Here is a 26,324-nt window from a genome sequence, read left to right on the forward strand (position 1 = left end):
TCCTGAGCTTCAAACAGCCTCCCGCTCAGCTCCAGCAACAGCAGCAACTGCTGATCACCAGACTGCACTGCCAGCAGCTGGCGAGCTCACAATACCACGGGCACATCAAGGTCAGCATCATCCCCCCACACCCCCCCCCCTCCCTCCGCCCCCGAGTCATCGTCCCCGAGTCGTCACCCCCTCATCCCCCCCCCCACCCCACCACCACGCTCTGCGACTCCCGTAGCTCAGTGGTTCGAGCCCTCGCCTCGCAAACCAGAGGACCCGGGTTGAGTTCCCGGGCGGGCAGTGCGAAACCTTAGGCAAGTTTCCTTACTCTGCACGCACACGCACATGCCGCACAGACACACGCACAGACACACACCGCACAGACACACGCACAGACACACACCGCACAGACACACGCACAGACACACGCACACACCGCACAGACACACGCACAGACACACGCACACACGCAGACACACACACACGCAGACACACACACAGATAGACACAGACACACACACAGACACACACACAGATAGACACAGACACAGACAAGACACACACACAGACACACACACGCAGACAGACACACAGATAGACACAGACACACACACACAGACAGACACACACACACACAGACAGACACACACGCAGACACACACAGATAGACACACACACAGACACAGACACACACAGACAGACACACACGCAGACACACACACAGACAGACACACACACACACTCAGACGGACACACGCACACCCCCACACACGCCTGTTTACCAGCAGTAAGTAGGAACCCGCGTGTTGGTCGATCTGCGGAGCTCTTTTCAGGGGTTAATAATCCCTCCAACAACCAAAACCCCCACCTCCCAAAAATGGGGTCGATCAATCCACGACTGTTTTGCCGGACACTGCTGTGCGCAATTGGCTGCCGCGTTTTGCCCACAAGCTATATGGTCGCTGCACTCCCAAGGAGATTGCTGCGGGTGTAGTGACTGTGCGTTTGAAGAGCTCTGAGAAGCTGTCCCTTTGAAGGCTGTATAAATGCAAGTAGTCGTTGCTGTTTGTCCCTCATCCCCTCACCTTTCAGTGCGGAGCAGACCAGTCACTGGGGGCAGGGAACTAACTAACCAACCAACCAATCAACTAACTAACTAACTAACTAACTAACGGGAGGGTGGCGGGAAAGCTTGACCAGGGTTTAGTTGGTTAGACTCCCAACGGAGGAGGGGGTTGTGAATGCTGTGGCCGAGTCTAAGAGGGTTTTGTCTGTGTTGTTTCTGTTCCTCACAGCTGAGTGTAGATCAGCAGCAATGGGATCAGGAGAGACAACGAGAGCACGAGATGAAGTTACGTCAACTGTGGCACAAGGAGAAAGACAAACAGAGTAAGAGATGGGGGTGTGGGGTGAGGGGGGGTGTGTAGGGGAGCCAGTGTCTGGGCATTCGCGCTCACGCCTCGGACGTCAGCAAATTCTGGGTTCAAACCCCTCCCAACACTTACACTTTGAGCTCACGGTCCAGTGTCCACTGCTGGAGGGAGACACTGTCCTTCAGGTGAGACGTTAGACCTCCCCCACCCTCCCCCTTCCCCTTCCCCACCTCCAAATCCCTCCCCCCCCCCACCCCGCCCGCTTCCACGCCATCTTTGTGTGGACATTAAAGATCCCACGGGAAAAGGTTTCTCCTCCTGGTTTCTCCCTCCCGGTGTCGTGGCCAACAATTCCCACTCTCCCCTCACCCCCCCCCCCAAAACCCCAGATAAATCAGTCAGCCACTCCGGGGCCTGTTATTTGTGGTAACTTACCATCTGCACAAAATACCCAGTCACTACACTTGCCCATGGTGGTGGTGGGGGGGGGGAAGTTCCTTCGGGACTATGTATAGATGGAAGAAGGACGTTGGCTAAAAATAGCCCAAACCACAGGAAGCCAAGAGGAGATTTTAGCCGTTTTCATTTTCTATTTGGATCCTTGTTCTTTTGCTGCAAAGCTCTTCCTCTTCTCCCCGCACTCCCCCCCCCCCCCCACCCCGCAACCTCCCCGCCTCCCCCCCCACCCCCTTCCTCGGGCGAGAGAGAGAGAGTGAGAGGGAGAGAGTGTGAAAGGGAAGTGGTTGTCAATCTGTCTTCACCAGTGTTAATGTTGCGAGAAGCTACGACTTTTTCCGCTTCGAGGAAGTGAGTTTGGGAAAGACGCAGCAGAGAATCCGGCCGTGTTTTCGTGACTCGGAAAGGGTGGGGGGGGTCGCTCCCCCACTGCTCTTGGGGGGGGGGCGGCGGTGGGTGTTGGGGGAGGCCTTGGGGGAAACAACCTGAAACCCCCATCGCTGTTTTTAGCCCCAACGAAAGGACCCGGGTTTGATTCGCAGACAGGTCGGGGCGAAACCTTAAACCAAGGGTTGGTTGGGGTTGGGGTTGGTTGGGGTTGGGGTTGGTTGGGGTTGGGGTTGGTTGGGGTTGGGATTGGTTGGGGTTGAGGTTGGTTGGGGTTGGGGTTGGTTGGGGTTGGGATTGGTTGGGGTTGAGGTTGGTTGGGGTTGGGGTTGGTTGGGGTTAGGGTTGGGGTTGGTTAGGGTTGGGGTTGGTTGGGGTTAGTTGGGGTTGGGGTTGGTTGGGGTTGAGGTTGGGGTTGGTTGGGGTTGAGGTTGGGGTTGGTTGGGGTTAGGGTTGGGGTTGGTTGGGGTTCGGGTTGGGGTTGGTTGGGGTTAGCGTTGAGGTTGGTTGGGGTTAGTTGGGGTTGGGGTTAGTTGGGGTTGGGGTTGGGAGCGGTGAATGTGAGGTGGGGGGGAAATCGGGGGATACAGGATCTGTGACTCCGTCCGTCACTCACTCCGTTGCCCCCTCCCTGTTGTTGCCCATCACTCTCTCCTTCCTCCCCCCACCCCCCCCCCAATCGTTGTGCGCCATTCACTCTGTTCCCCCCTCCCCCCACCCCCGTGTTGTCCACAGGCGCGGTCGCCAGCTCCGAGGTCAAACAGCGGCTGCAGGAATTCGTGCTGAAGAAGCAGGCGGCCCTAAAGCACAGCCCCGGCAACGGCCCTAGCAACGCAGCGGCGGGCTACAGGTGGGCAACCGACCGAAACCATGGCAACCCTAACCCCCACACTCACCAACACCCTCGCCTCGCCCCCGCCCGCTCACCACAGCAACAGCAATAACCCCCGCATTCGACCCGGCGCCTCATCACGTCTTCGAGACGTCTCAGAGCGCTTCACAGGACACACGGCGAAGTGTGGTGACTGTGTGTTTTGTGGGCGAAACGCGGCGGCCAATTGGCGCACAGCGGCGTTCCCCGCCAACAGTGCGCGGATTTGGCGCGTTCAGTCACTCTTAAGCACGGTGACGGGTTCCCGCGTGTGTCAGACACCCGGCTGACCCCCTCCCCCACCCAAACAATCTCTAGACGCTTCTATGGGTTCTCCCCCCCCCCCCACAAAAGATGGCGTCCTTCGGATGAGACGTTAAACCCAGCTTACCCCCCCCCCCCCACCCCGCACCACGGTCCGTGCCCTGTTCAGGACGGATGTTAAAGATCTCTCGTTGCGCTGTCGGTGGGGGGAAAAGAGAAGGAAGTGTCTCTCTGCCCCACAAACTATTCCCCCCTTCCCCCCCCAACCGATCAATGGCTCATTCATTTCACGCCTGCACATACACAGTCACTACACCGTACCGTGTGAGGCAAACTGGGATATATTTTGAGGGGGCGGCGGGGGTGGGAGGGGTGGGGGGGGTGGGGTTGGGGGGTGGCTTTGCCTGTGGTGAGGTGACCGGTGGCAACGATCGAAGAGGAAGGTCTTCAGGTGGGACCTGAAGATGGGGAGGAAGGAAGGGGACGAGGCAGAGGGAGGGATAGAGGGAGAGAGATCCCGGAGCTTTAGGAGTCAACAAGAAGTCTTTCAAGACTGAGGTGGATAGACGTTTGTCAGGTCGGGGGATCAGGGACTGCGCAGACCTGTAGCTCAGTGGTTGGAGCCCTCGCCTCGCAAGCGAGAAGACCTGGGTTCGATTCCCGGGGCAGCGCGAGACCTTCGGCGAGTTTCCTCACACACAACGCCCCTGTGTTTACCGGCAGTCAGTAGGTGGTTCGTCGATCGGAGCATCGCTTTTCCGGGGGCAATGAACCCTTCAAAATAAAATAATAATAATCATAATAATAAATCGGTCACTTCAGTCCACGGCCGTTTGCGTGGACGCTGCTGTGCGCAATTGGCTGTCGCGTTTCGCACGCAAAATAGACAGTCACTACACTTTACAGTGTAGGGCTGTGAGACGTCTCGAAAACGTGATGAGGCGCTGTATCAAACGCATGGATTATTATTATTATTATTATGATTATTATTATACGGGGCAAAGGCGGGTAATTGGAGTTGATGTACAGATCAGCCATGGTCTTATAGAATGGTGGAACAGGCTCGAGGGGCTGAATGGCCTCCTCCTATTCCTGTGTTGCTAAGTTCTTCCCTCTCCCGCAGTCCGACGCCTCTGGTTCCGGGGGAGACCTTGTTGCCCCAGAGTGGGGTCCCCGTCTCGTACCCTCAGCTCGCAGCGACCCACAGCGACCCCCAGGAGGACTTTCCGCTCCGTAAAACTGGTCAGTAACACATCAGTCACCGTCTCTCTGTCCGTCTCTCTCTGTCCGTCTCTCTCTGTCTGTCTCTCTCTGTCTGTCTCTCTCTCTGTCTCGCTCTCTCCCTGTCTCTCTCTCCCTGTCTCTCTCTGTCTCTCTCTGTCTGTCTCTCTCTGTCTGTCTCTCTCTGTCCGTCTCTCTCTGTCCGTCTTGTGGTAGTCCTGCTCCCGGCCGTTCCCGTCTGATCCCGGCTTCCCGTACCGCTGTCCGATCCGCAGGTCCATGGCGGCTAGTGGAGCGAGGACCGACCCAGGTTCACCTCGTTCATCAGCTGCCGATTGGAGAGAGGGAGAGAGAGGAACCACTCGGTTAACTTACGTTTCGACAGCACCTTTCACACCCAATGTTTCGCCTCTCAAAACACACAGTCACTCCGCTTGGCAATGCATACTGTGAAGCGCTTTGAGACGTCTCAACAAGGTGACCGGGGGCCCTGCATCAAATTGCAAAGGTTATAATAATAATAATCCTCGCATTTGATATAGCGCTTTTCACGTCGGGAGAGGACGTCCCAAAGCGCTTCACAGAACACACTGTAAAGCGAATTGACTGTACATTTGTGGGCGAACGCGGCGGCCAATTGCGCACAGCAATGTCCCACAAACAGTCGTGGATTGAAAATGATCAATTTATTATTGTTCTTTTTTTTGGAGGGATTATTATTAGGCTCTGTGTGGAACTAATTTGCGTACAGCGCCATCCCACAGTGATTGAGTGGTTTATTATTGGGGAGGAGAGGGGAGGGGGGATATCAGCCAGAATCCCCTCTCTGGAGGGTCAGCCTGGACTGTGAGCTGGTGCAGAGGTCTTGACTTGAAAGTAAAACCTAACACAGGGGCGAGAGTGACTGATTATTATTATTATTATTATCAGTTGCTGTGTCAGCCCCAAAATGTACAGTCACTGCGCGCTGGAGTGTTACCTGGAGTGCTGTGAGATGTCGGGAGTAAAAGGGGAGTGGGGCTCGATTGGGGGAGCAGCGAAACCGGGCCAATGTTTTAAGTCCTTACGTAACGCCCAGCCTGAGATCACACAACGATACCACTCAGGTCAGGGTTCACCACCCAACGCCACATTAATCCCGATATTTATTCTGTTTAATAAAAGCAGCCGGAACTGACTATGACTATTAATTATTGATCCAAATGGTTTCGCCCGCAAACACGCAGTCACTCCACTTCACAACATAATATTCTCCGAAGCGCTTTGAGACGTCTCAACCACCTGACGACTTGTGTTTGTGTAGCGCCAGCGTTCGACGATGGCGGGGGGGGTCTGACAATGAGCCAAGGGGAGAGGGAGGGGGGGAGGAAGGCGCTGTGTCAATTGCAGAGAATTATTATTATTATTATAAGAAAAATCAGAAGAATCCTTATCCTCACACGTCAAAGCACAGCAACGCGTTTCGAAACAAAGTGGAGTGACTGCGCATTTTGTGTGTGAACCCCGCGGCCGATTTGCCCACTGCAACAGCCCCACAAACAGCTGCGATGAGAACAACGACAACAGCGTTACGTGTGACATCCTGGGGATTGTCGGCCAGGACGCACACCGGGAGAACGCGCAGCAACCGGTTAACCTTCGTCCGGAAGCCATTCGGATTAGGGGCGAAATCAAGAGGCGGTTTTTCACCCAAAGGGGTTTAGTGGGAATCTGGAACTCTCCCTCTCTCTCTCTCTTTCCCCCCCAAAAGGCTGTGGATTACGGCCGAATCCATTCACGCCTTCAAGACTGAGGTGGACAGATATTTGTCAGATCAGGATAGTGAGGGATACGGGGCAAGGCCGGGTGATTGGAGTTAAGGTACAGATCAGCCATGTTCGGAACAGGCTCGAGGGGCTGAGTGGCCTCCTCCTGTTTCTATGGGAGGGTGGCATTTGCCCAGCCCGGCTCGCAAAGAGTTAATAGATTCGGGGTGGTGCAATCACTTGCAACAGACGATGTTTAATAGACTAACTAACTAACCACAGGCCACATGCCTGTGAGCTTTACTGGTCTCATGATGCATTGCGTGCGCTAAACCTGGTCTGTGGCTAAATGCGCGATGAACAATATTCGCTCCCACCCGCCCCATCCCCCCACCCGCCCCACACCCCCCACCCAACCACCTACCTCCTCCTCCTCCGCTCTGCAACACAGCAGCAAAGTTGTCACATTACCTGTTAGACATTCAGATTAGGCCCTGGAGATAATAGTTCACTGCCTGATATAGTGCCTTTGCCGTTCACTATCCTCACTTCTCCCTCTCTCTCTCTCTCTCTCTCTCTCCAGGTTTTTACATTGACACCAAGTCGTGGAGTCACCGCGATTTGATACGGCAGCTTATCAGGTCGTCGAGACGTCTCAAAGCGCTTCAGGGGCTACACCGTCAAGAGGAGTGACTGTGTACATTGTGGGCATCCAGTCTGCGCGCAGCTGTGTCCCGCGAGCAGCCGTGCCCTAAGTGACCAATTTTATAATGATCATAGTAATAATCCTCGCATTTGACACAGCGCCTCACCACCACTTCGAGACGTCTCAAAGCGCTTCGCAGGATGCGCTGTGAGGTGTATCGACTGTGTATTGTGTGGGCGAAACGCGGCAGCCGATTGCGCACAGCAGCGTCCACACAAACAGGAGTGGATAGAGTGACCAAATTGAAGGGATTATTACCCCCAGAAAAGCGATCCGCCAATCGACTAACAACCGGGTTCCTACTTACTGCTGGTAAACAGGCGCGTGTGCGTGTGTGTGTGCGTGTGCGTGTGTGTGTGTGGAGTAAGGAAACTTCCCTAAGGTTTTGTCCCGCCCGGGAATCGAACCCGGGTCCTCTCGCCTGCGAGGCGAGGGCTCTAACCGCTGAGCTCCGGGGACTCCGTGATTTAAGATGACACGGAATTCAGAAGCAAACTTGTTATGTTAAGAATGGCGGAAAATCAGTTTCTAAACAGTTATATGTCTGTCAGACCCAGACCCACCCCCCCCCACCCATTTCACCCCCACCCACCCCCCCACCCCGACCACCACCACCACGTGCGCCCCCTCAATAGCTAAATATAAGAGAGTCAAACGGCTTCAGTTGAGGTGAAAAACTGAAGGTGAAAAATAGGCGAAAAAGAGAGAGATTACTGAGAAAAGGGGAAAGAGAGCAACAGGACGAGAGAGTTTGTGGTCTGTCCTGTTGTGTAACTCATCCTGAACCAGAGGCTGAATAAAAACCTGCAACAGGTCAGGGCTTTGGGGGGGAAATGAAGCAACAGTGACATTGAGAGCCAGCGGCGTGAACATCAGTAGAGCCTGTGGAGTCCTGAAGAGTAATAATGATAATAATAATAATAATAATCCTGGCATTTGATACAGCGCCTGTTCAAGCCTTCGAGACGTCTCAAAGCGCTTCGCAGGATACACTGTAAAGTGAATTGACGGTACGTTTCGTTGGTGAAAGGCAGCAGATCGTTGCGCACAGCGATGTCCCGCCAACAAGTCGTGGATTAAGCGGCCAGATTATTATTATTTTTTTGGAGGAATTGTTACCCTTCAAATAAGGGTTAGAGCCCTCGCCTCGCAAGAGAGAGGACCTGGGTTCGATTCCCGGGCGGAGCGAAACCTTAGGCAGGTTTCCTTACTCCACGCGCCTCTGTTTACCTCGCAGTAAATAGTCGATTGGCAGATCGCTTTCCCGAGGGTAATAATCCTTCAAAGAAACTGGTAACAAAAAACGGGGTCACTCAATCCACGGCTGTTTGTGGGGACGCTGCTGTGCGCAATTGGTTGGCGCGTTTCGCCCAGAAAAGACACAGTCCCTCCACTTTACAGTGTATCCTGCGAAGCGCTTTGAGACGCCTCGAAGACTTGAACAGGCGCGGTATCGAATGCAAGGATTATTATTATTAATTATTATTATTATTCATTTGCGACGGGAGAGGGTTGTCCCCGTATCGTTCTCCCTCCATCGCTGTGTAAATGCAAGCTGTTGTGAAGCAGTGTTGGCCTGATGGTTGGTGTGTTGGACGGGAGGTGGACGGGGGGCTGCGACCTGCCTCTCTTCCCCACCCCTCTCCCCTTTCCCCCCACCTCCCACCCCACCATCGCTCTTGACCTAACAAGGCCTCCTCAGCGGCTCTCCGCTCAGAGCCTGCGGTCTGCGGCCCTGTCTCTGTGCTCGTTCGTGCATTGCACAAGGGCCTATTTAGCAACTTCACAGGGAAGGTGATAAGATCATTGGTAAATCTGCCGATTAAAGAGGCTGTTGCAGAGGAGATCGCGAGAATAACCGACTGTACATTACAACACGTACATCTTGGCTGTGGGTTCGACCCTCCCCACCCCCCCATACCCCCTCCCACCCCAAACCCCCAACACTAGGGACTTTGAGCTCACGGTCCAGGCTGATGCCTCAGCGCAGTTCTGGGGGGTGAGCACCACATTGGCGTTGGCTACGTCCTTCACACGAGACGTTCACTCCTCACTGCCCATCTGTTCGGTTGGACGTTAAAAGATCCCGAGAAGCTCCTTTACAAGACGAGTGTCTCTCCCCCTTCTCTCCCTCTCTCGCCCTCTCTCTCCCGCTGTGTCCCAGTGACAAAGCTCCACGTGAATTGGTGGCTGTTTGTGGGACCTTTAACTGCCGAAATTAGTGTCTACACGACCCTTGCGGATGGTTTCCCACGAAGCGCTTTGAGGCGTTAGCGATAAATGAGTGGCTTGTTATTATTGTGCGTCTGTGTGCATCTCCTTCAGTTGTTTAGGAATTAATGCTCACGCTCTGGACGCAAACAGTCACACACACACACACACACACGACACACATTCACAGACAGACGCACACCCAGACACACGTACGGAAACACACCGACAAATTCGCACACCCACACAGGTAAATGTACCCACACGTACAGAGACAGCCTGGGTTGCAAACGCGTTCAGACACACACATACGCACGCACACAGACACACTCACGGACGCACACTCAAGACACACGCACTCACGTACACTCAGACACGCGCGCAGATACGCTCACAGCCACCCACACAGACAGACACACACACACACGCACACACTGACACACACACACACTCAGACACACGCACTCACGTACACTCAGACACGCGCGCACATACACTCACAGCCACCCACACAGACAGACACACACACACGCACGCACACACTGACACACACACACTCAAGACACACGCACTCACGTACACTCAAGACACACGTACGCACACACGCACGCGCGTACTCACAGCCAAGCGCACAGACAGACACACACACACACACTCGCACACACACACTCACGGCGACCCACACACACACACACGCAGATAGACACAATGTCAGAGACTGTTTGGTGACTTTGGTCCTCCACTTCCTATAGTAACTGCGCTGTTTGCGTGGCAGGAAGCGCCGGTTCCTTTGTCTGCAAAGGTCCCCGTGACAGCAGCCGCTGTCCTGGCCTGGGCTCGGGCTGATTACATGGTGGGCGGCTGATTGTGAAATGTAAATCTGTGGTTAGCGCTTTATTTAGCACCTTCGCGGGAAGCCAGAGCCTTTTTTTATTTCTTATTCGGATCAAAACAATTTCATTCCGTGGGGCAGTGGGGTGTTGGGGGTGGGGGGTGGTGGGGGGGGTTGGAGGAGAGAGGGGAGTTGGGGGAGAGAGGGGAATTGGGGGAAGAGCCACGACTCCAAATCACGGCCACCCCATCAGAACTCATTCCCACGAGAACATCGAGAGGACTTGAGGGCTTGGGTTCGATTCCCAGGCGGAGCAAAACCTTAGGCAAATTTCCTTACTCCTCCCAAGCAACACGCACACACACGCACGCACACACACGCACACACACGCACACACACACACGCACACGTCTCTGTTTACCCGGCAGTAACCAGGGACCCGGTTGTCAGTCGATTGGCGGATCCCGGGGTAATAAAAAATATACGGTCCCTCAATCCATGACTGTTTTGTGGGGACGCCGCTGCGCGCAATTGGCTGCCTCGTTTCGCCCACAAAGTACACAGTCACTCCACTTTACAATATGTCCCGTGAAGCGCTTTGAGACGTCTCCACGACCTGGTCACGTGCTATAGCGAATGCAAAGGTTTATTATAGTAACAATAACAAAATAATAATAACCCTCGCATTTGACACAGCGCCTGGTCACGTCTCTTCGAGACGTCTCAAAGCGCTTCACAGGATACACGGCAAAGTAAAGTGACTGTGTATATTTTGTTTATCATCATTATTATTAGATATATTCTTCTTATTATTATTATTCTCACGCCGGACAGACACACTGGGAGGGGTTTCGGTTACCAGAGAGATGAACCCAGAAAAAATCCTGAGATTGGATCAATGTGGTGAAATTCCAGGAATCGGCTGCGCGATGTGATTTGCATGAGAGGCTCAAAATTAAGTCAGGTAATGGAGACCCGAGGCCTGGGGTTTATTTTTAGACGTGAGTAAGTGAGCGGGCACCTCAATCAACAGGAGCCTGTGGTTTTCACAAGTCTCCAATGACACACTCTGCCCCAGGCCAGCCATTAAACTCGCTCACCCCAATACAGTCACACCCTTGGAATCTCTTCACAAGGCAGAAGAAATAGAAAGAAAAGCATTTCTTCACTCAAACAGGTTCGTTGAGATCTGTAGATGCAACAGCCTCACTCCCCGCTTCCCAACCCCCGTTACACCCTTTCCCTTCCACCCCTTTCCCACCCCCCACCCCCCCACCCCACTCCCCCGCCTTGCCCCTCCGCACTGACTTTGTGGAGTTCCTGTAGTGTAATGGTTAGAGCCAGCAAGTCCCGGGCAGGACGAAACATTAGGCAAGTTTCCTTACTCCACACACCTGCCTCTGTTTACAACAACAACAACAACAACTTGCAGTTATAATAGCGCCCTTCACACGGGGTAAGGTCCCAGAGTGCTTGACCGTGGCGGAGTCTGACCCCCGACTCAGTAAGTTTGCGCAGCAGTAAGTAGGAACCCGGTTGTTATTCGATGGGTGGATCGCTTTTCCGGGGGTAATAATCCTCCAAAAAAAAATACAGTAATAATTATTATGGTCACTCAATCCACGACTGTTTGTGGGGACGCTGCTGTACGCAATTGGCTGCCGAGTTTCGCCCACAAATAATACACAGTCACCGTACGGTATATTCCGTGAAGCGTTTTGAGATGTCTCGAAGACGTGATAAGGCCCTGTATCAAACGCAACGGTTAGTATTGAAGCGCTCTGGGACGCTAACCTGCGTGAGGGGCACTATATAAATGCAAGTTGTTGTTCTTGGTGGTGGTGGTGGTGGGTACACAGTGCCCCACATTGTCAGTGCAGTCTTACGCTCTCTCTATCTCTCTATCTCTCACATTCTACCTCTCTTTGTTATCTGTGTATTAACCTCCCCCCCCGCACTATTCATTCAGGTGTCGCCTTGCTGAACGCATCTGGATCGAATCCAACCTGCCAACCACCAGATTTGGGTGGACCGCACAAAAACATACTGCACCGCTCCCCTGCTCCACTTCGCCCCCATCCTTCCCCTCTGTTAGATCACGACTGAAGAAGACCTTCCTCTTCGATTGTGCTTACAGTCACCTCCTCCCACTCCCCCCACCACCGGCTCGGAATCAGGCTCCGCCACTGTTAAGCGCTCCGAGACACTGCCTCATGTGAGGGACTCTATATATAAAACATAACTTGTTGTTACTGTTGATCAGAGTCACAAAAGACATTGTTTCCATCCACGTCAAAGGCTCTCTCTGTCTCCTTGTCCTACTTGATCTCTCAGCCTCTTTGTAACCCTGTTGGCCTCTCTGTTCTTCTCCACCGCCTTTCCTGACTGTAATTTATCAATCCTTGCATTTGATACAGCTCCTCATCGCGGCATTGAGACGTCTCAAAGCGCTTCGCGGCACATACTGTCAAGTGTAGTGACTGTATGTGCGATCAGCTGAGTTGCCGAGGCCCGAGCTCTCTGAGCTGTGGTGCTATTCTGGGCCAGATGTTGTGTTGGCCATGCCTCCCTGCCGCGCTGTGGTGACTGATGTAAAGACCCAAAACAGCAACTGTTGTTAAGTGTTGGGTTGGCTGGGTGGCGTGGTTAACCCCGCGAGCACTGGCTAGGGTTTCCGTAGAATCACCACAAGCCTGCGTGGGTCTAAAGATAAAGGCTTTTCCTAATCCCGAGAATCAGGAACATAATAACGATAATAATCTTTGCATTTGCCACAACATCGTATTGTGTCTTCGAGACGTCTCAAAGCTCTTCGCAGGATACACTGTCAGGTGAATTGAATTGAAGGGCAGCGGAATATTCTCTCTGTTGGGGGTATTTTTGCTGCACAGTTTGGCATCGTAGCTTCCAAAAAAGGAATGCAGGGCTATGGGGTAAGAGCGGGGGAGTGGGGACTATTTGGGGTAAGAGCGGGGAATGGGACTAGTTGGGGTAAGAGCGGGGGGAGTGGGACTAGTTGGGGTAAGAGCGGGGGAGTTGGACTAGTTGGGGTAAGAGTGGGGGAGTTGGACTAGTTGGGGTAAGAGTGGAGGGAGTGGGACTAGTTGGGGTAAGAGCGGGGGGAGTCGGACTAGTTGGTGGCTCTTCCAAAGAGCCGACACAGACATGAAGGGCCGAATGGCCTCCTTCCGTGCTGTAAGATTCCATGAGATTTGTGAATCCACGTCATTAGGTACTTTGAGCTCATTGTCTTGGCTGAAGCTCCAGTGCAGCGCTGGGGGGGGGGGGGGGGAAGGCGGGGGGGGGAGGATTGGACAAGAAAGGGCCAATTTGTTGGAAGTGCCGTCCTTCGGATGAGACATTAAACCGCCAGTGCCCGATCAGGTGAACGTTAAAGATTCCCCCCAAAAAAGCAAAGGGGTCTATCTCTCCCGGCTCTTATCTTGGCCAACAATCCCCCCCAGATAAACTGCTCGCTCACTTCAGAATAATAATAATAATAATAATAATCCTCGCATTTGATACAACCCCTTATAACGTCGTCAAGATGTCTCAAAGCACTTCTCAAAGGATACACTGTAAGGTGTAGTGACTGTCTATCTTGTGGCCGTATATTTCATGGTTGTGTACGGGACCTGGCTGTGTGCGAACTGTCACTGCTACGGTTGCCCACACGGTCACTTCACTTGACAGAGATCCTCTGCCAAGTGCTTTGAGTGACGCTGTGACGATTCGGGAGCCGTATTCAATGGCCGTAACGGGGGAGAAGATAACCAAAGTGCTCAAAGAGAAAGGTCTTGAGATGGACCTTGAAAGAGTTGGGGGTGGCAGCAAATTGGAGGGACTCCATGAAGGAGCTCCAGAGAGTGGGGGAGAGGGCAGAGAGGCTGAAAAACCCCAATGCTTTTTCTTTTTAACGCGCGTTAAAACCTCTCCTAATTGTTCTGGACAAGTCGTGTTTTTTTTTGTGTGTCTTTTGTTGGATACGGTTGTCTCCAAGAGAGAGATCAAAGAGCTCCTGACCAGCCCAGATCCGGGCTCAGTCTCATGTGACTCCCATCGCACTGAGCAACACTTTGTTATGCCTTTATCGCAGCCCTCGTGAGCGTCTTAACCTCCAACTCAGTCTCACTGCGTCGTTCACTCGCTCAGATGGGAGGGGGTTGGGGGGGGGGGGGAGAGGAAGAGGAGGGGTTGAGGGATGGGGGGGTTCGGGGGAGGAAGAACAGACGTACAGAACAGCTGAGTTCCGTTCCCGCCATTATTTTCTCTTTCTCCCGCGCAACGCACAGTCACTCCATTTTGCAGGATAATTCTGTGAAGCGCTTTGAGGCGTCTCGAAGGCGAGACGAGGGTTGGGATCAGAGAGGGGGTGGAGGGCGGGGAGGGGGAGAGGGTGGGGGGCGGGGGGGGGGGTGCAGGAGGGAAGGTGACCGAAGGCACAGTTGAAAGGGAGGTAAGGGAGTGGGGTGGGGGCGTGGGTGCAAAGTGGAGGGGCTCCGGAAAGCCCCCTTCCCTTGCGCCCCCCACAAACATACCCCCCACTCCCCACACTCCTCCCCGCGTCACCAGCTCAGTGAGCAACACTACTGTAACAGTGTCCCATCTCAGCCTCATGTTACTGAGCTCAACCCAGTACAGTGGGCTTCACCCCACCGCAACCCTCCCACTCGCCCCCCACCCCCAACCCCTCCCCCCCCACCCCGCCTCCCTTTCCCCGCTACCCCTCCCTCTCCCCCCTGTGCTCGAACACCCTGAACGGTCGCTCGGATAAGGCAACGGCGAAAACTCTGGAGACTTCTGTGAAGTGCCTTGAGACGTCTCAACAACGTGATAAGGCCGTGACATCAATAAGAATAGGAATAATAATCCTCGCACTTGATACAGCGCCTTATCGAGTCTTTGAGACGTCTCAAAGTGCTTCACAGGATGCACCGTAAAGTGGAGTGACCGTGTATTTTGTGGGCGAAACGATTCAGCCGACTGCGCACAACAGCGTTCCCACAAAGTTTGTCTTCCACCACACTGACAGTCATGTTGTGTCTCAAACTACGTACTGTTATCCCCGAGATATTATTTTCCAGCAGAAATCTGTCTAATTTGCTCTTGAAACAAACAACATTTTCTGCCATCGCCGTGTGCCTCCCGAGGGATCCTGTTCCATAAGTTCAGACTCGCTCACTGAAGTAGTATTTCCGCAAATTTGTTCTGAATTTACCCCCTTTCAATCGCAGCCCGAGATAAAAAGAGCTTAATAATAAATCATAATAATATTCCTCGCATTTGACACAGCGCCTGATCACGTCTGCGAGACGTCTCAAAGCGCTTCACAGCATCTACTGCAAAGCGAATTCGCTGTGTGTTTTGTGGGCGAAAATATGCGAACAAAATATAAGATAAAATAGTGACTCTGTATTTGTGGCCAAACGTAACAGGGAGACTCACAGCGCAGAAGCCCCGTTGATTGCCTCGAGGGTTTAGCTGGTGACCTGCAAACTTCAACCCTTTTATTATACATCAAAGGAAACTTCTGTTATTGCCGCTGAGTGACAATAGTGGAAATTCCCCTCGTAGTGAAAGCACCTGAAGTGCAAGACGATAGCGGAAACGTTCTATTCCTTTCAAACCTGGTTCAGGGGAGTTCACGTGCATATGCACACGCGGTCTGAGAACTTGGGGAGTCTGACCCCAAGCCGGGGGGGGGGGGGGAGAGGGGAGAGAGGCGTGGGGGGTGTGGAGGCGACAGTAAGCACGATCAAAAAGGAAGGGCTTTAGGCGAGGTTTGAAGGTGGGGAGGGAGGGGACGGAGGGAGGGAGGGAGGGAGGGAGGGAGAGGGCAAGGCGGAGGGATTTACTGCTTGGTTTTCCTACAAATGCAGTCACACTTGACGGCGATTCCGTGTGAGGGTCTCTGGATGGAGGGCTTGTCACGGACTCTGGAGCCGGGACGCTAATGGTTCTAAACGCGCGTGGGATTTCAGCAGAGAAACGGCGGGATTCCTTGAAGCCAGACCGGCAGATTGCACATCTAAGGATGTGTATAGAACCCGGCCGGCCGGCCGGCCCGCCCGCCCCCCCCGCCCCGCCCGCCCCGCCCTGCTCTACACCAGATCCAAACATGAATCCCACGGGATAAAACCACTTCCTGCCTTCCCATCGCATACAATCGCTAACCCAAACACAACACAACGTGCAAAATCAGGAGCCAAGGATTGAAATCCCTACCAGACCCAACCCCACCACCCATCGCACCCCAATAGCGAAGCCTTCAGCCTCTCTGGCCCCTACCCTGTGGAACTCCATCCCACACAGTCACTACACTTTCCAGTAAATCCCACGAAGCAGTTTGAGACGTTCCCCCGCCATGCCAGGGGCAATATCAATTGCGTGGTGTATTGCTTATTATTATTAATCATAATTCTGCCGTCGCCATGGATAATATTTTACACAAGGCCTTCCTTTCACGTCGGAAGGATGTCTCAAAGCATTTTACGTTGCTGGGGGAGGGCTGAAGAGGGTGGGGGTGGGGGGTGGAGGGGGTGGGGCGGTGGGTGGGGAAGATGACCAAAAGCGCAGTCAAAGAGTTAAGTTTGGAGGCAGCTTTGAACGTGGGGCGAGAGAGGGAGGGAGGGCCTCAGGGATTGAGTTCCAGTGTGCCTGGTCAAAATGGCTGAGAGCTCGCCTGATGGTGGCGGGACTGTTAGGATCACACTGCAGCCAAATAAAGGTCCAAACAGAAGCCTCCAGACAAAAGGCAAACTACTGCAGATGCTGGAGATCTGAAACAGAAACTGGGAACGCTCAGCGGGTCGGGCAGATTGGGCGACCGATTTGTCGAACACCTCCGTTCTGTCCTCAAACACAACCCTGAGAGCATCCGGTCTCTTGCCACTTCGACTCTGCCTCCCAACTCACACGCTGCCCCCCCCCCCCCCCCCCCCCCACCCTCATGGTCTCCTTCCTCCGCCGTTCCAATGAACCGCAGCGCAAGCTTGAGGAACAGCACCTCACTTATCTGCTCAAGGGACCTTCCACTCCTCTGACCTCCATATTGATTTCAGTCTGTGACCATTACCACATCATGAACCACACCGTTACCACTTGAACATATTCAAGACTGAGAGAGATAGACTTCTTACTGCAAAAGGGATTAAGGGATATGCGGATAAGGCAGCGTCAGGTTATTAGCTGGAGTTAGATGAGAAGATCAGCCATGATTGAATGGCGGGGCAGAGGCTCGAAGGGCCGAATGGCCTCCTTCTGCTCCTACATGTTATGTTATGTTATCATCTGGGTCCCAAACACACCTTTTTTCTCTCTCTGGTCGGCCTATTTTGTTGCAATTTCTCCCCCACCCCCACCCCATTTTGTTTGGCATCATTAACACCTCTTTAACCCCTGTCCTCGACCCCATTTTCTCCTTGGTCTTCCTTGCCCTGCCTTCCCCTCTCTCTGTTAGCCCTCAAAATTCTCTCCCTCCCAAGTTCTGATGAAGGGTCATGGACCCAAAACGTTGACTCACTGTCCTCTCTCCATAGATGCTGCCTGACCTGCTGAGTGTTCCCAGCGACTTCTGTCTTTGTTTCAGAAGTCTCAAGACCCTCTTCTTCGACCAACCGTGCCTTGTGTCACCCTCCTACCCCTACCCTCCCTGCCCTCCACCCCTCCTGATCCAAACCCCCAGCTCGGGTCCAAATCCCTGACTGCCCAGGGCCTTGGGACGTCCTCCCGACGTGAAAGGCTCCGTGTAAATGTCAAGCGTTGCTGTTGTTGCTGATGAGGTGGGTGTCCAACAACAACAACAAATTACATGTGTATAGCGCCTTTCACGTCAGGAAACTGGGGGGCGGGGGGGGGGGCATGGTCCTGTAATTCGGAGCCAGACACGTAAGGTAATGGCAGGAGCTGACTTTTGATGATCTCTTCCCGGAAATTATATTTCAACCCGACTTCAATTCTCTGAATCGCGATTGGGAAGGGAAGTGGCTCCTTTCATTAGGCCGGTGGCTGAGCGATATTCTGGGGGGGGGTGACACGGATAGAAACTACAGATGGGAAGGGGTTTGAAAGATCACAGGGGCCCAAGTGATTCAGATAAACTGAAACACGAACGAGTGGTGGGGGGAGGAGAGCAAGCTTGAATTTTCACAACCTGGTCATGTCTCTATGTCTTAAGTCAAGGTGGTCCAACTGCCGGCCCGCGGGCCGCATCCGGCCCCCCACTTTCTCAAATACAACAACAACAACAAGCTTACATTTGTATAGCCTTTCACGATGGGAGGTCGTCCCAAGGTGCTGATAGGGCATCCGGCCCTCGACAGCCAAAAGGTTAGACCCCACCGTAGCTTAAGTTAACGCTATAATAATACGCTATTTGCCACAGCCATTGATGGCAGACAATTTGCATACAGAAAGTTCCTTCTAATGGGCGTGAAGCGAGCGACCGATTTTATCGCTCAAGAAAGATAAACAATAATAATTTGGTCACTGAATCCACGACTGTTTGTGGGGACACTGCTGTGCGCAATTGGCTGCCGCGTTTCACCCACAAACTATACAGTCACAGTATATTCTGTGAAGCGCTTTGAGGCGTCTCGAAGACATGATAAGGTGCTGTATCAAACGCAAGGATTATTATTATCATTATTATTATTATTATTATCTGGGGGATCGTCAGCCAGGATATCGGAAGAGAGAAACTCCCTTCTCTTTACCAGTTTTGCCCCGGGGATCTTTAACGTCCACCTGAACAGGGAAGAGTTACTGCTCAGCCAGAGCCACCGTGTTGGAAATATTGGAAAAGAGAAGGGAGTGCGTCCTGTCTGACAATTTCCCCTCAGCCAAAAAGACACCAAAATGTACCCTTCGTCCCATACGGTGTCTGTGAGTGTGTCTGGTGTAGATTAACCGGACCTTATTATAACTGGGAAGAGACAGAGACAGAGGGGTGGGGGCGGAGGAGGCAGTTGGATCTGAAATCTGCCAGACATCCATTTAACGGGAAGTTAGGGATTCCAAGTCCGTTTGGCAGAAAATTCTTCTTTGCAACAGACTGATGTTCCGGAGACGGCTGGAATGTGAACCCTCCAGATCTGCGTCAGGGAAGGCAGCAACTGCTCGTCTCAGCCCACGAGCTCGTCTTTGTGTCTCTGTGTTTGTGGGTTCAAGCCCCACATGGGGGACTTGAGCTCACAGTCCAGGCCACATCCTTACGGGTGTTTGGAACGCGTGGAGTCCCCTAGCGCCTCGCAAGCAAGAGGATCTGGGCTCGCTTCCCAGCCGGAACCTTTCTGTAGGCAAGTTTCCTTATTCCACACCTCTGTTTACCCCAAAGTAATTAGGAACCCGGTTATCAGTCGGTTGACGGATCACTTTTCTGGGACAATTAATCCCTTCCGCTTCCAAGTAGCCGAACAACATTTTCCTGTCCACTAGACTCGTTAGAAAGGAGATCTATAAAGGAGATTTTATTGTCTCACCTGAAGGACAGAGTCTCTGACAATACAGCGCTTCCCCCCCCCACCCACACCCCCCCCCCCAGCACTGCACCAGAGCATCAGCCCGGACTGCGAGCTCAAAGATTCACAACCTCCTGACGCAGAGACGAACGAGAGAGAGAGAGAGAGACAGAGAGAACGTGAGAGTGAGAGGGAGCGAGAGCGGCAGAGGCAGGCAGACATTTGGAGAGAGAGAGAGAGAGATAGAGAGAGAGAGAGACACGCACACACACAACACACACACGACGCAGAGCATCTCAGTTCTCTGATCCAGGTCCTATAATTAAATACAATGTCATATATAAACTCCGCAGCCAAGTTCCTTAACCATTATTTCGTTTATTTCCTTATTCTATTTCGGAGTGAGGTTACTGCTCTGAGTCAGTGAGGAACTGACTGGGACCTCAGGGCACTCATTGTGCTACTCAGCACCAGCGCACAGCCACTTGTTTATCAGGGTTTCGACTAAAATTAGTCCCTTTTCTGTCACAATTTGAGAAGCTGAGGCTTGTGTATCTGGAACTATGGAAAAGGCACAATATTGCTTTTACTTCTCAGCCTGGCTCAGCCGCTAACCTATCATAATAATAATAATAATAATAATCCTCGCATTTGATATAGCGCTTTTCACGTCGGGAGGACGTCCCAAAGCGCTGCACAGAACACCCTCTGGATCAACGGGTTGTGGTTTCGATTCCCCAAACTCCCTCCCACCATCATGTTTTGAGCTCACAGTCCTAAATAGAAGGGGGCGTGGGGGGGAGAGGGGGTAGGGGTGGGTGGGGTGGGGGGGGAACGGGAGGAGTTGGTGGTGATGTGGGGTGACAACAACAATAACGATTACACGTTCACCCCAAATCCCATCTGAGCCTGGACCAGGTGGACGTTAAAGATCTATTCGAAGAGAGAAGGGAGTCTCTCCCTCTCTCTCTCTCTCTCTCTCACTCCCCCACCCCTCGCTCTCTGGGCATCCCGGCCGACAATCCCTGGGATCCATTAGGGACATTCACTTCGACGACGACGATGACGACAGCTTGCCTTTTTTCGTATGGCGCGCGGAGGATAAAAGACGGCTTGGAAACCCGAGCGGCGGGTTTAAACATGGCGTCTGCAGGTCACCAGGAAGAGTTCCTCCCTCCCCTCTTCTCCCCTGTCCTCCCCTCCCGTCCCCCCAGCACAAACCCACCTGCCTGTTAAGTGTGTGAGCCTGTAACTCAGCCCCTCGCTCTCTCTCTCTCTCTCTCTTTCGCTCTCTCTCGCTCTGTTGTCTCACCTGAAGGACAGGTGGGGAGAGCAATGTCTCGTCAGGGAATGCCAACGTTCAATCGAGACGTTAAAGCACTGAGATAGCTCCTGGGGAAAAGGGGGAGGGAGGCTGTTACTCTTCTCTTATCCAACGTAACTCAACGTAATAATAATGTGGTCACTCAATCCACCACTGCTTGTGGGGACGCTGCTGAGCGCAATTGCCCGCCGCGTTTCGCCCTGGAAATACACAGTCGCTACACTCTACAGTATATCCTGCGCAGCGCTTCGAGAACGTCCCGGAGACGCGATACGGCGCTGTGTCAAACGCAAGGATTATTATTAGAATCATTATTAATAACCAACATTGCCCCTTCCCTCCTCGCCTCTCCTCTCCCCAACTGCCACGGCGTATCGTAGAATATTACAGTGCAGAAGGAGGCCATTCAGCCCATCCAGCCTGTGCCGGCAAAGAACAGCCACAGGTCACTGAACTTTAAAGTAACTCACTTGCCTGAGGTTCCAGATTGATTGGCATCAGCATCTCCCTTGCCCTGCCAGGGCGACGGGCTACACCCTACCAGCGTACCATCCCTGCCAACATGTGTCAGCCTGGCTCGCTCTCTCTCTCTCTCTCTCTCGCTCTCTCTCTCCCCTCCGAGTTAGAAGGTTGTGGGTTCAAGCCCCACGCCAGGACTCGGGATCACACGGTCTAAGCTGACGTTCCAATGCAGCGCTGGGGGGGTGGTCGGGGGTCGCATTGTCAGAGACGCCATCCTTCGGATGAGACGTTAAACCTCACTCCCCGTCAGGTGGACGTTAAATATCCCGTAGCGCTGTCCGTAAAGAAGAGGGAGTTTCTCTCTACCCCCACCCACCCCCTCCCCCCCCACCCCCCGGAGTCCTGGCCAACAATCCCCGTCCACCTCCCCGCGCGCACACCCCTCCCCCCCAAAAAAATGATCAGTCACTCGCTCCTTGGCCGATTGTCAGGGCACTGCCAGCTGCGCCCGCCACAAAACGCACGGTCACTCCGCTCTCCCGTACGTCCTGCGAAGCGCTTTCAGAACGTGGCGCTCATTCGACGAAACCGTCGGTAAACGCACGCAGGGCGGCCACCCGCCTGCGCGCCGCCGGCTGGCGGGACGCGCGGGGCTCACGGGCCGTTTGCGAGGTGGTTTCGATGGCCAAACGAAAAAAGAAAGAAGAAGACATTTATAAACAAATAAAAACTTCGCAGGAAAATAGCTGTAAACTGGTTCTGCCGGTTAGAGCGATCCCGGACACACCAGGTTAGAAAAAAAAAGTAACATGACCTTGGGAAGAATGTAAATAATAGGTTTGAGCTAAATCCCTCCCGACGCAGAGTAAGGTGAGACCCTGTACAAAGCCCAACGCCTCGTCGAAAGCCCACCCCCCACCCACGGCCGCCCCAGCCCCCTGCGCACACCCCCCTCCGCAGTCTGCTAACGTCCCCCCGAACAGGTACAGACGGGAACCTCGGTTTAACATCACCCCTGAAGGACACACCTCTGCTCTCTCAGCTCACCGTGCCCACCGCCCCCAGCAAGCTCAGGCTTACCTGCGTTCGACTTCTGGTTCCCCTCAACCTCTCCCGTTACTGTCTGGCCAAACTGGGACTTCCCATCGGCGGGGAGCGTGCTATCTGTTTCGTATATCGTCCCGAGCATGAGTTGCAATCCAGGCATCGGGGATCGATGCGGGGAGTTCAGTGGTTCCCGCTGATCGGAGTTTTTTTTTTGTGGCCGAGATGCTCGACGCTCAGAGGATCACACGGACGCCCGGACGCACGCAGGCGCGCGCACACGCGCCAGTTTAACTTCCTGGCAAGCGAGCTCTCTCTCTCCTTAAAGGCTCTTGTCTCGGTCCTTTAAAGCCGTAGCTTGCGACAGACCCACCTGCCCAGCTCAGCCCAGTCCAGTCCAGCCCAGCTCAGCCCAGCCCAGCTCAGCCCAGCTCAGCCCAGTCCAGCCCAGTCCGTTCCTTTGCAATCTCAGGCTGGACAGAGTAAAACGGAGTGAGTGAGTGAGCGAGTGAGTGAGCGCCCGAGTCTGCAAAGAAATGGAAGCTTTGGGGAGGCACCACAGCCCAAAATAGACCTGACATCACTGACGTACTGAACTAAAATACTTGAAAAAAAACTTAGGATTGGCTCACTTCCTGCCAATGGGATGCCCAGAAACAGCCACTTTTTTTTCTCTCGCTTCCAATTCCAACCGCTTCTGCTCAAATCCGACTCTCCAGTCAATCATTCCCGGCTCTCTGTCGCTCCGCGGGAAATCACTCAGCTCCGGGCCGCAAGCCGAAGCCCCGATGGGTCCGGGGGGTTGGGGGGGGAAGGGGGGGGGGGGGATCCGTGCCAAGCGTTAGTAATAATAATAATAATAAATCAAAATAATGACGATGATGATGATGATGATAATAATCCTTGCGTTTGCGACAGCGCCTCATCGCGTCTTTTCTCGAGAGGTTTCTCCCCGCCAAGTACGCGGTCACTCCCGCTCTACGGCGCGCGCTCGGCGGAGCGCTTTGAGACGTCTCGAGGGGCGCGATGAGGCGCTGTGTCGAGTCAACGGGTTACCGTTCTGACCGTCGAAGCGCTTTTGAGACAGACACCTCAACCGCGAAGAGCCGCCTCGAAGCGCTTCGCAGGGTGCACCGCAAAGTCGAGCGACGCCGCGTTTTGCGGGCGGAACGGGGCAGCCGATTGCGCACCGCAGCGTTCCCCCCACAAACAGCCGGGGGTCGAAGTGACCGATTTTTTTCTTTTTCTTTTTTGTAGGGTTCGTGTCCCCCCGCGATCCGCCAATCGATCAGCAGCCAACTTGCCACCCGGTCGAAGGCGGTCCTGCCCGGGACTCGAACCCCTCATCCCCCCCTCCCTTCCCGACACACGCTCTGTCCACCCAGAAAAAACAGGGATACGGGGAACTGTTCCCCAACTGTCTCTTGAGTTTTCCCTCTCTCCCCCTACTCCCCCCCCACCCCCACTCCGCCCCACACACACTGCACAGGAACTGTGACTCAACTCCTCTCCTCCCCCTCTTTATCATGCGGTGGGGGGGGAGGGAGGGGGGGGAAACGCCTCAAAGCGTTCCGTAGGATTCGCCGTAAAGTGTAGTGACTGTGTATTTTGCGGGCGAACGCAGCGGCCAATTCGCCGGCAGCAAAGAGCTGCAAACAGTCGTGAAGCGAATAATACTAATTAATAATAATAATAATATACTAATAATAATAATAATAATAATAATAATAATAATAATCCTCGCATTTGATACAGCGCCTTATCAGGTCTTCGGGACGTGCCAAAGCGCTTCACGGGTATACGCTGTGAAGTGTAGTGACCGGACATTTTGTGGACCAAACGCGGCAGCCGATTGTGCCCAGCGACGTCCCCACAAACTCCTTGGGAAGGAATCGGAAGGCTTTGCCTGTGGGAATCACATCGGGGCAAACAGGACGGGGGTCGAGTGCAACACCTTTCTCTTTACAAGTGTAGTGACTGTTTTTTTACAGGTCTCATTGCTCTACTTCACCAGTACGTACCCTCTACGCCCCTTTCTTCCCACCCCTCTGCCTATTCCCTGTCCCCCACTCCCTGTATTCACTCTCTACCCCACTCCCCACCCCCCCCCACACCCCAACCCCACCCCACGCACCCCCTCAGCGCCCCTTGTTTTACTCCACCCTTCGCAGGGAATGTCTGATTTCCCGACGGAGCCAATCCTGGTATTCTGTGTATGGGGTTTCCCAGAATTAAGCACAGATGAGGCGGATGGGTTTGGACAACAGCAAATGAAGTGTGCGGAGAGCAGCCGGGAGTGAGGCACAGCGGAGTGAGGGGAGTTTGTTATCACTGCTCACACTCACTCACTCACTCACTCACTCACACTCATTCACTCACAGTCACTCACTCATTCACTCACTCACAGTCGCTCGCTCGCTCACGCACACACACACACTCAGTCACTCGCTCAGTCGCACTCACTCACATCACTCACTCAGTCACACTCACTCACAGTCACTCGCTCACTCACTTACTCACTCACTCACTCACTCACATCACTCACTCAGTCACACACTCACAGCCACTCACTCAGTCACACTCACTCAGTCACACTCACTGACAGACACTCACTCAGTCACACTCACTCTCAGTCACTCACTCAGTCACACTCACTCTCAGTCACTCACTCAGTCACACTCACTCACAATCACTCGCTCACACACACTGATTCACAGTCACTCGCTTACACACACAGTCGCTCACTCACGCATTCACTCACTCGCTCACTCATTCACTCACTTACTCACTGGCACACACTGACAGTCACTTACTCACAATCACTCACTCACTCACTCACACTCACTCACACTCGCTCACTCACACTCGCTCACTCACTCACAGTCAATCACTCACTCACTCATAGTCACTTGCTCACACACTCACTTAAACTCACTCACACACACTCACAGTCACTCACTGACACACACCTCACACTTACTCACACTCACTCGCTCACACACTCACTTACAGTCCCTCACTCACTCACACTCACTCACACACACACTCACACTCACTCACACACTCACTTACAGTTCCTCACTCACACACCCACTCACACACACATACATACACTCACACTCACTCACACACTCACTTACAGTCCCTCACTCACACTCACTCACACACACACACACTCACTCGCTCACACACACACACACACACACACACTCACTTGCTCACACACACACTCACTCACTCGCTCACACACACACACACTCACTCACTCACACACACTCACAGTCACTCACTGACACACACCTCACACTTACTCACACTAACTCGCTCACACACTCACTTACAGTCCCTCACTCACTCACACTCACTCACACACACACTCACACTCACTCACACACCCACTTACAGTTCCTCACTCACACACCCACTCACACACATACACTCGCACTCACTCACACACTCACTTACAGTCCCTCACTCACTCACACTCACTCACACACACACACACTCACTCGCTCGCTCGCTCACACACACTCACTCGCTCACACACACACGCACACACACACTCACTCGCTCACACACACTCACTCGCTCACACACACACTCACTCACTCGCTCACACACACACACTCACTCACTCGCTCACACACACTCACTCACTCGCTCACTCGCTCACACACGCACACACGCTCACGCTCACTCGCTCGCTCACCAGAGGAGAGAGAGAGCGAGAGAGAGACACGGACAGGCTGTGAGCTGTGGGAAATGCTGGACTTTGGGAGACATCAGAATGGAGTGGCGGTCGATCATATGACACAGAACTATCCCCAATGAGAGAGTTTTTTTTCTCTTGAGCAGAAAAAAACCACATGAAAGCCGTTTCCGGCCCGAGGACCATGTTGTGTTTCCCATAAATAGCAGACGCTGAGGCCGTAGCCATTTCCCACCGGTTACCGACATCTCCCGGGGTCCGCGCAACTCGACA

General features: G+C 53.5%; 1 protein-coding gene across 1 annotated transcript; it reads left to right on the plus strand.

Moving 5' to 3' along the window:
- Window positions 1-6: 6 nt before the first annotated feature.
- Window positions 7-4,589, plus strand: LOC121850903 (histone deacetylase 4-like). Its single transcript, XM_042344150.1, has 4 exons — window positions 7-110; window positions 1,284-1,377; window positions 2,940-3,054; window positions 4,463-4,589. The coding sequence occupies exons 2-4, from the start codon at window positions 1,335-1,337 to the stop codon at window positions 4,587-4,589; spliced, it is 285 nt and encodes a 94-aa protein (XP_042200084.1). The 5' UTR covers window positions 7-110; window positions 1,284-1,334.
- The last annotated feature ends 21,735 nt before the right edge of the window (window positions 4,590-26,324 follow it).

This window comes from Callorhinchus milii, unplaced genomic scaffold (assembly GCF_018977255.1).
Source record: "Callorhinchus milii isolate IMCB2004 unplaced genomic scaffold, IMCB_Cmil_1.0 Scaffold27, whole genome shotgun sequence".
Lineage (NCBI taxonomy): Eukaryota > Metazoa > Chordata > Chondrichthyes > Chimaeriformes > Callorhinchidae > Callorhinchus > Callorhinchus milii.

Excerpts from the sequence above, each read along its gene's own strand:
- LOC121850903 (XM_042344150.1), top strand. The coding sequence starts at position 1,335 with ATGAAGTTACGTCAACTGTGGCACAAGGAGAAAGACAAACAGA. Across the intron at positions 1,378-2,939 it reads CAAGGAGAAAGACAAACAGA|GCGCGGTCGCCAGCTCCGAG; the intron begins GTAAGAGATGGG and ends TGTTGTCCACAG. Across the intron at positions 3,055-4,462 it reads AACGCAGCGGCGGGCTACAG|TCCGACGCCTCTGGTTCCGG; the intron begins GTGGGCAACCGA and ends CCTCTCCCGCAG.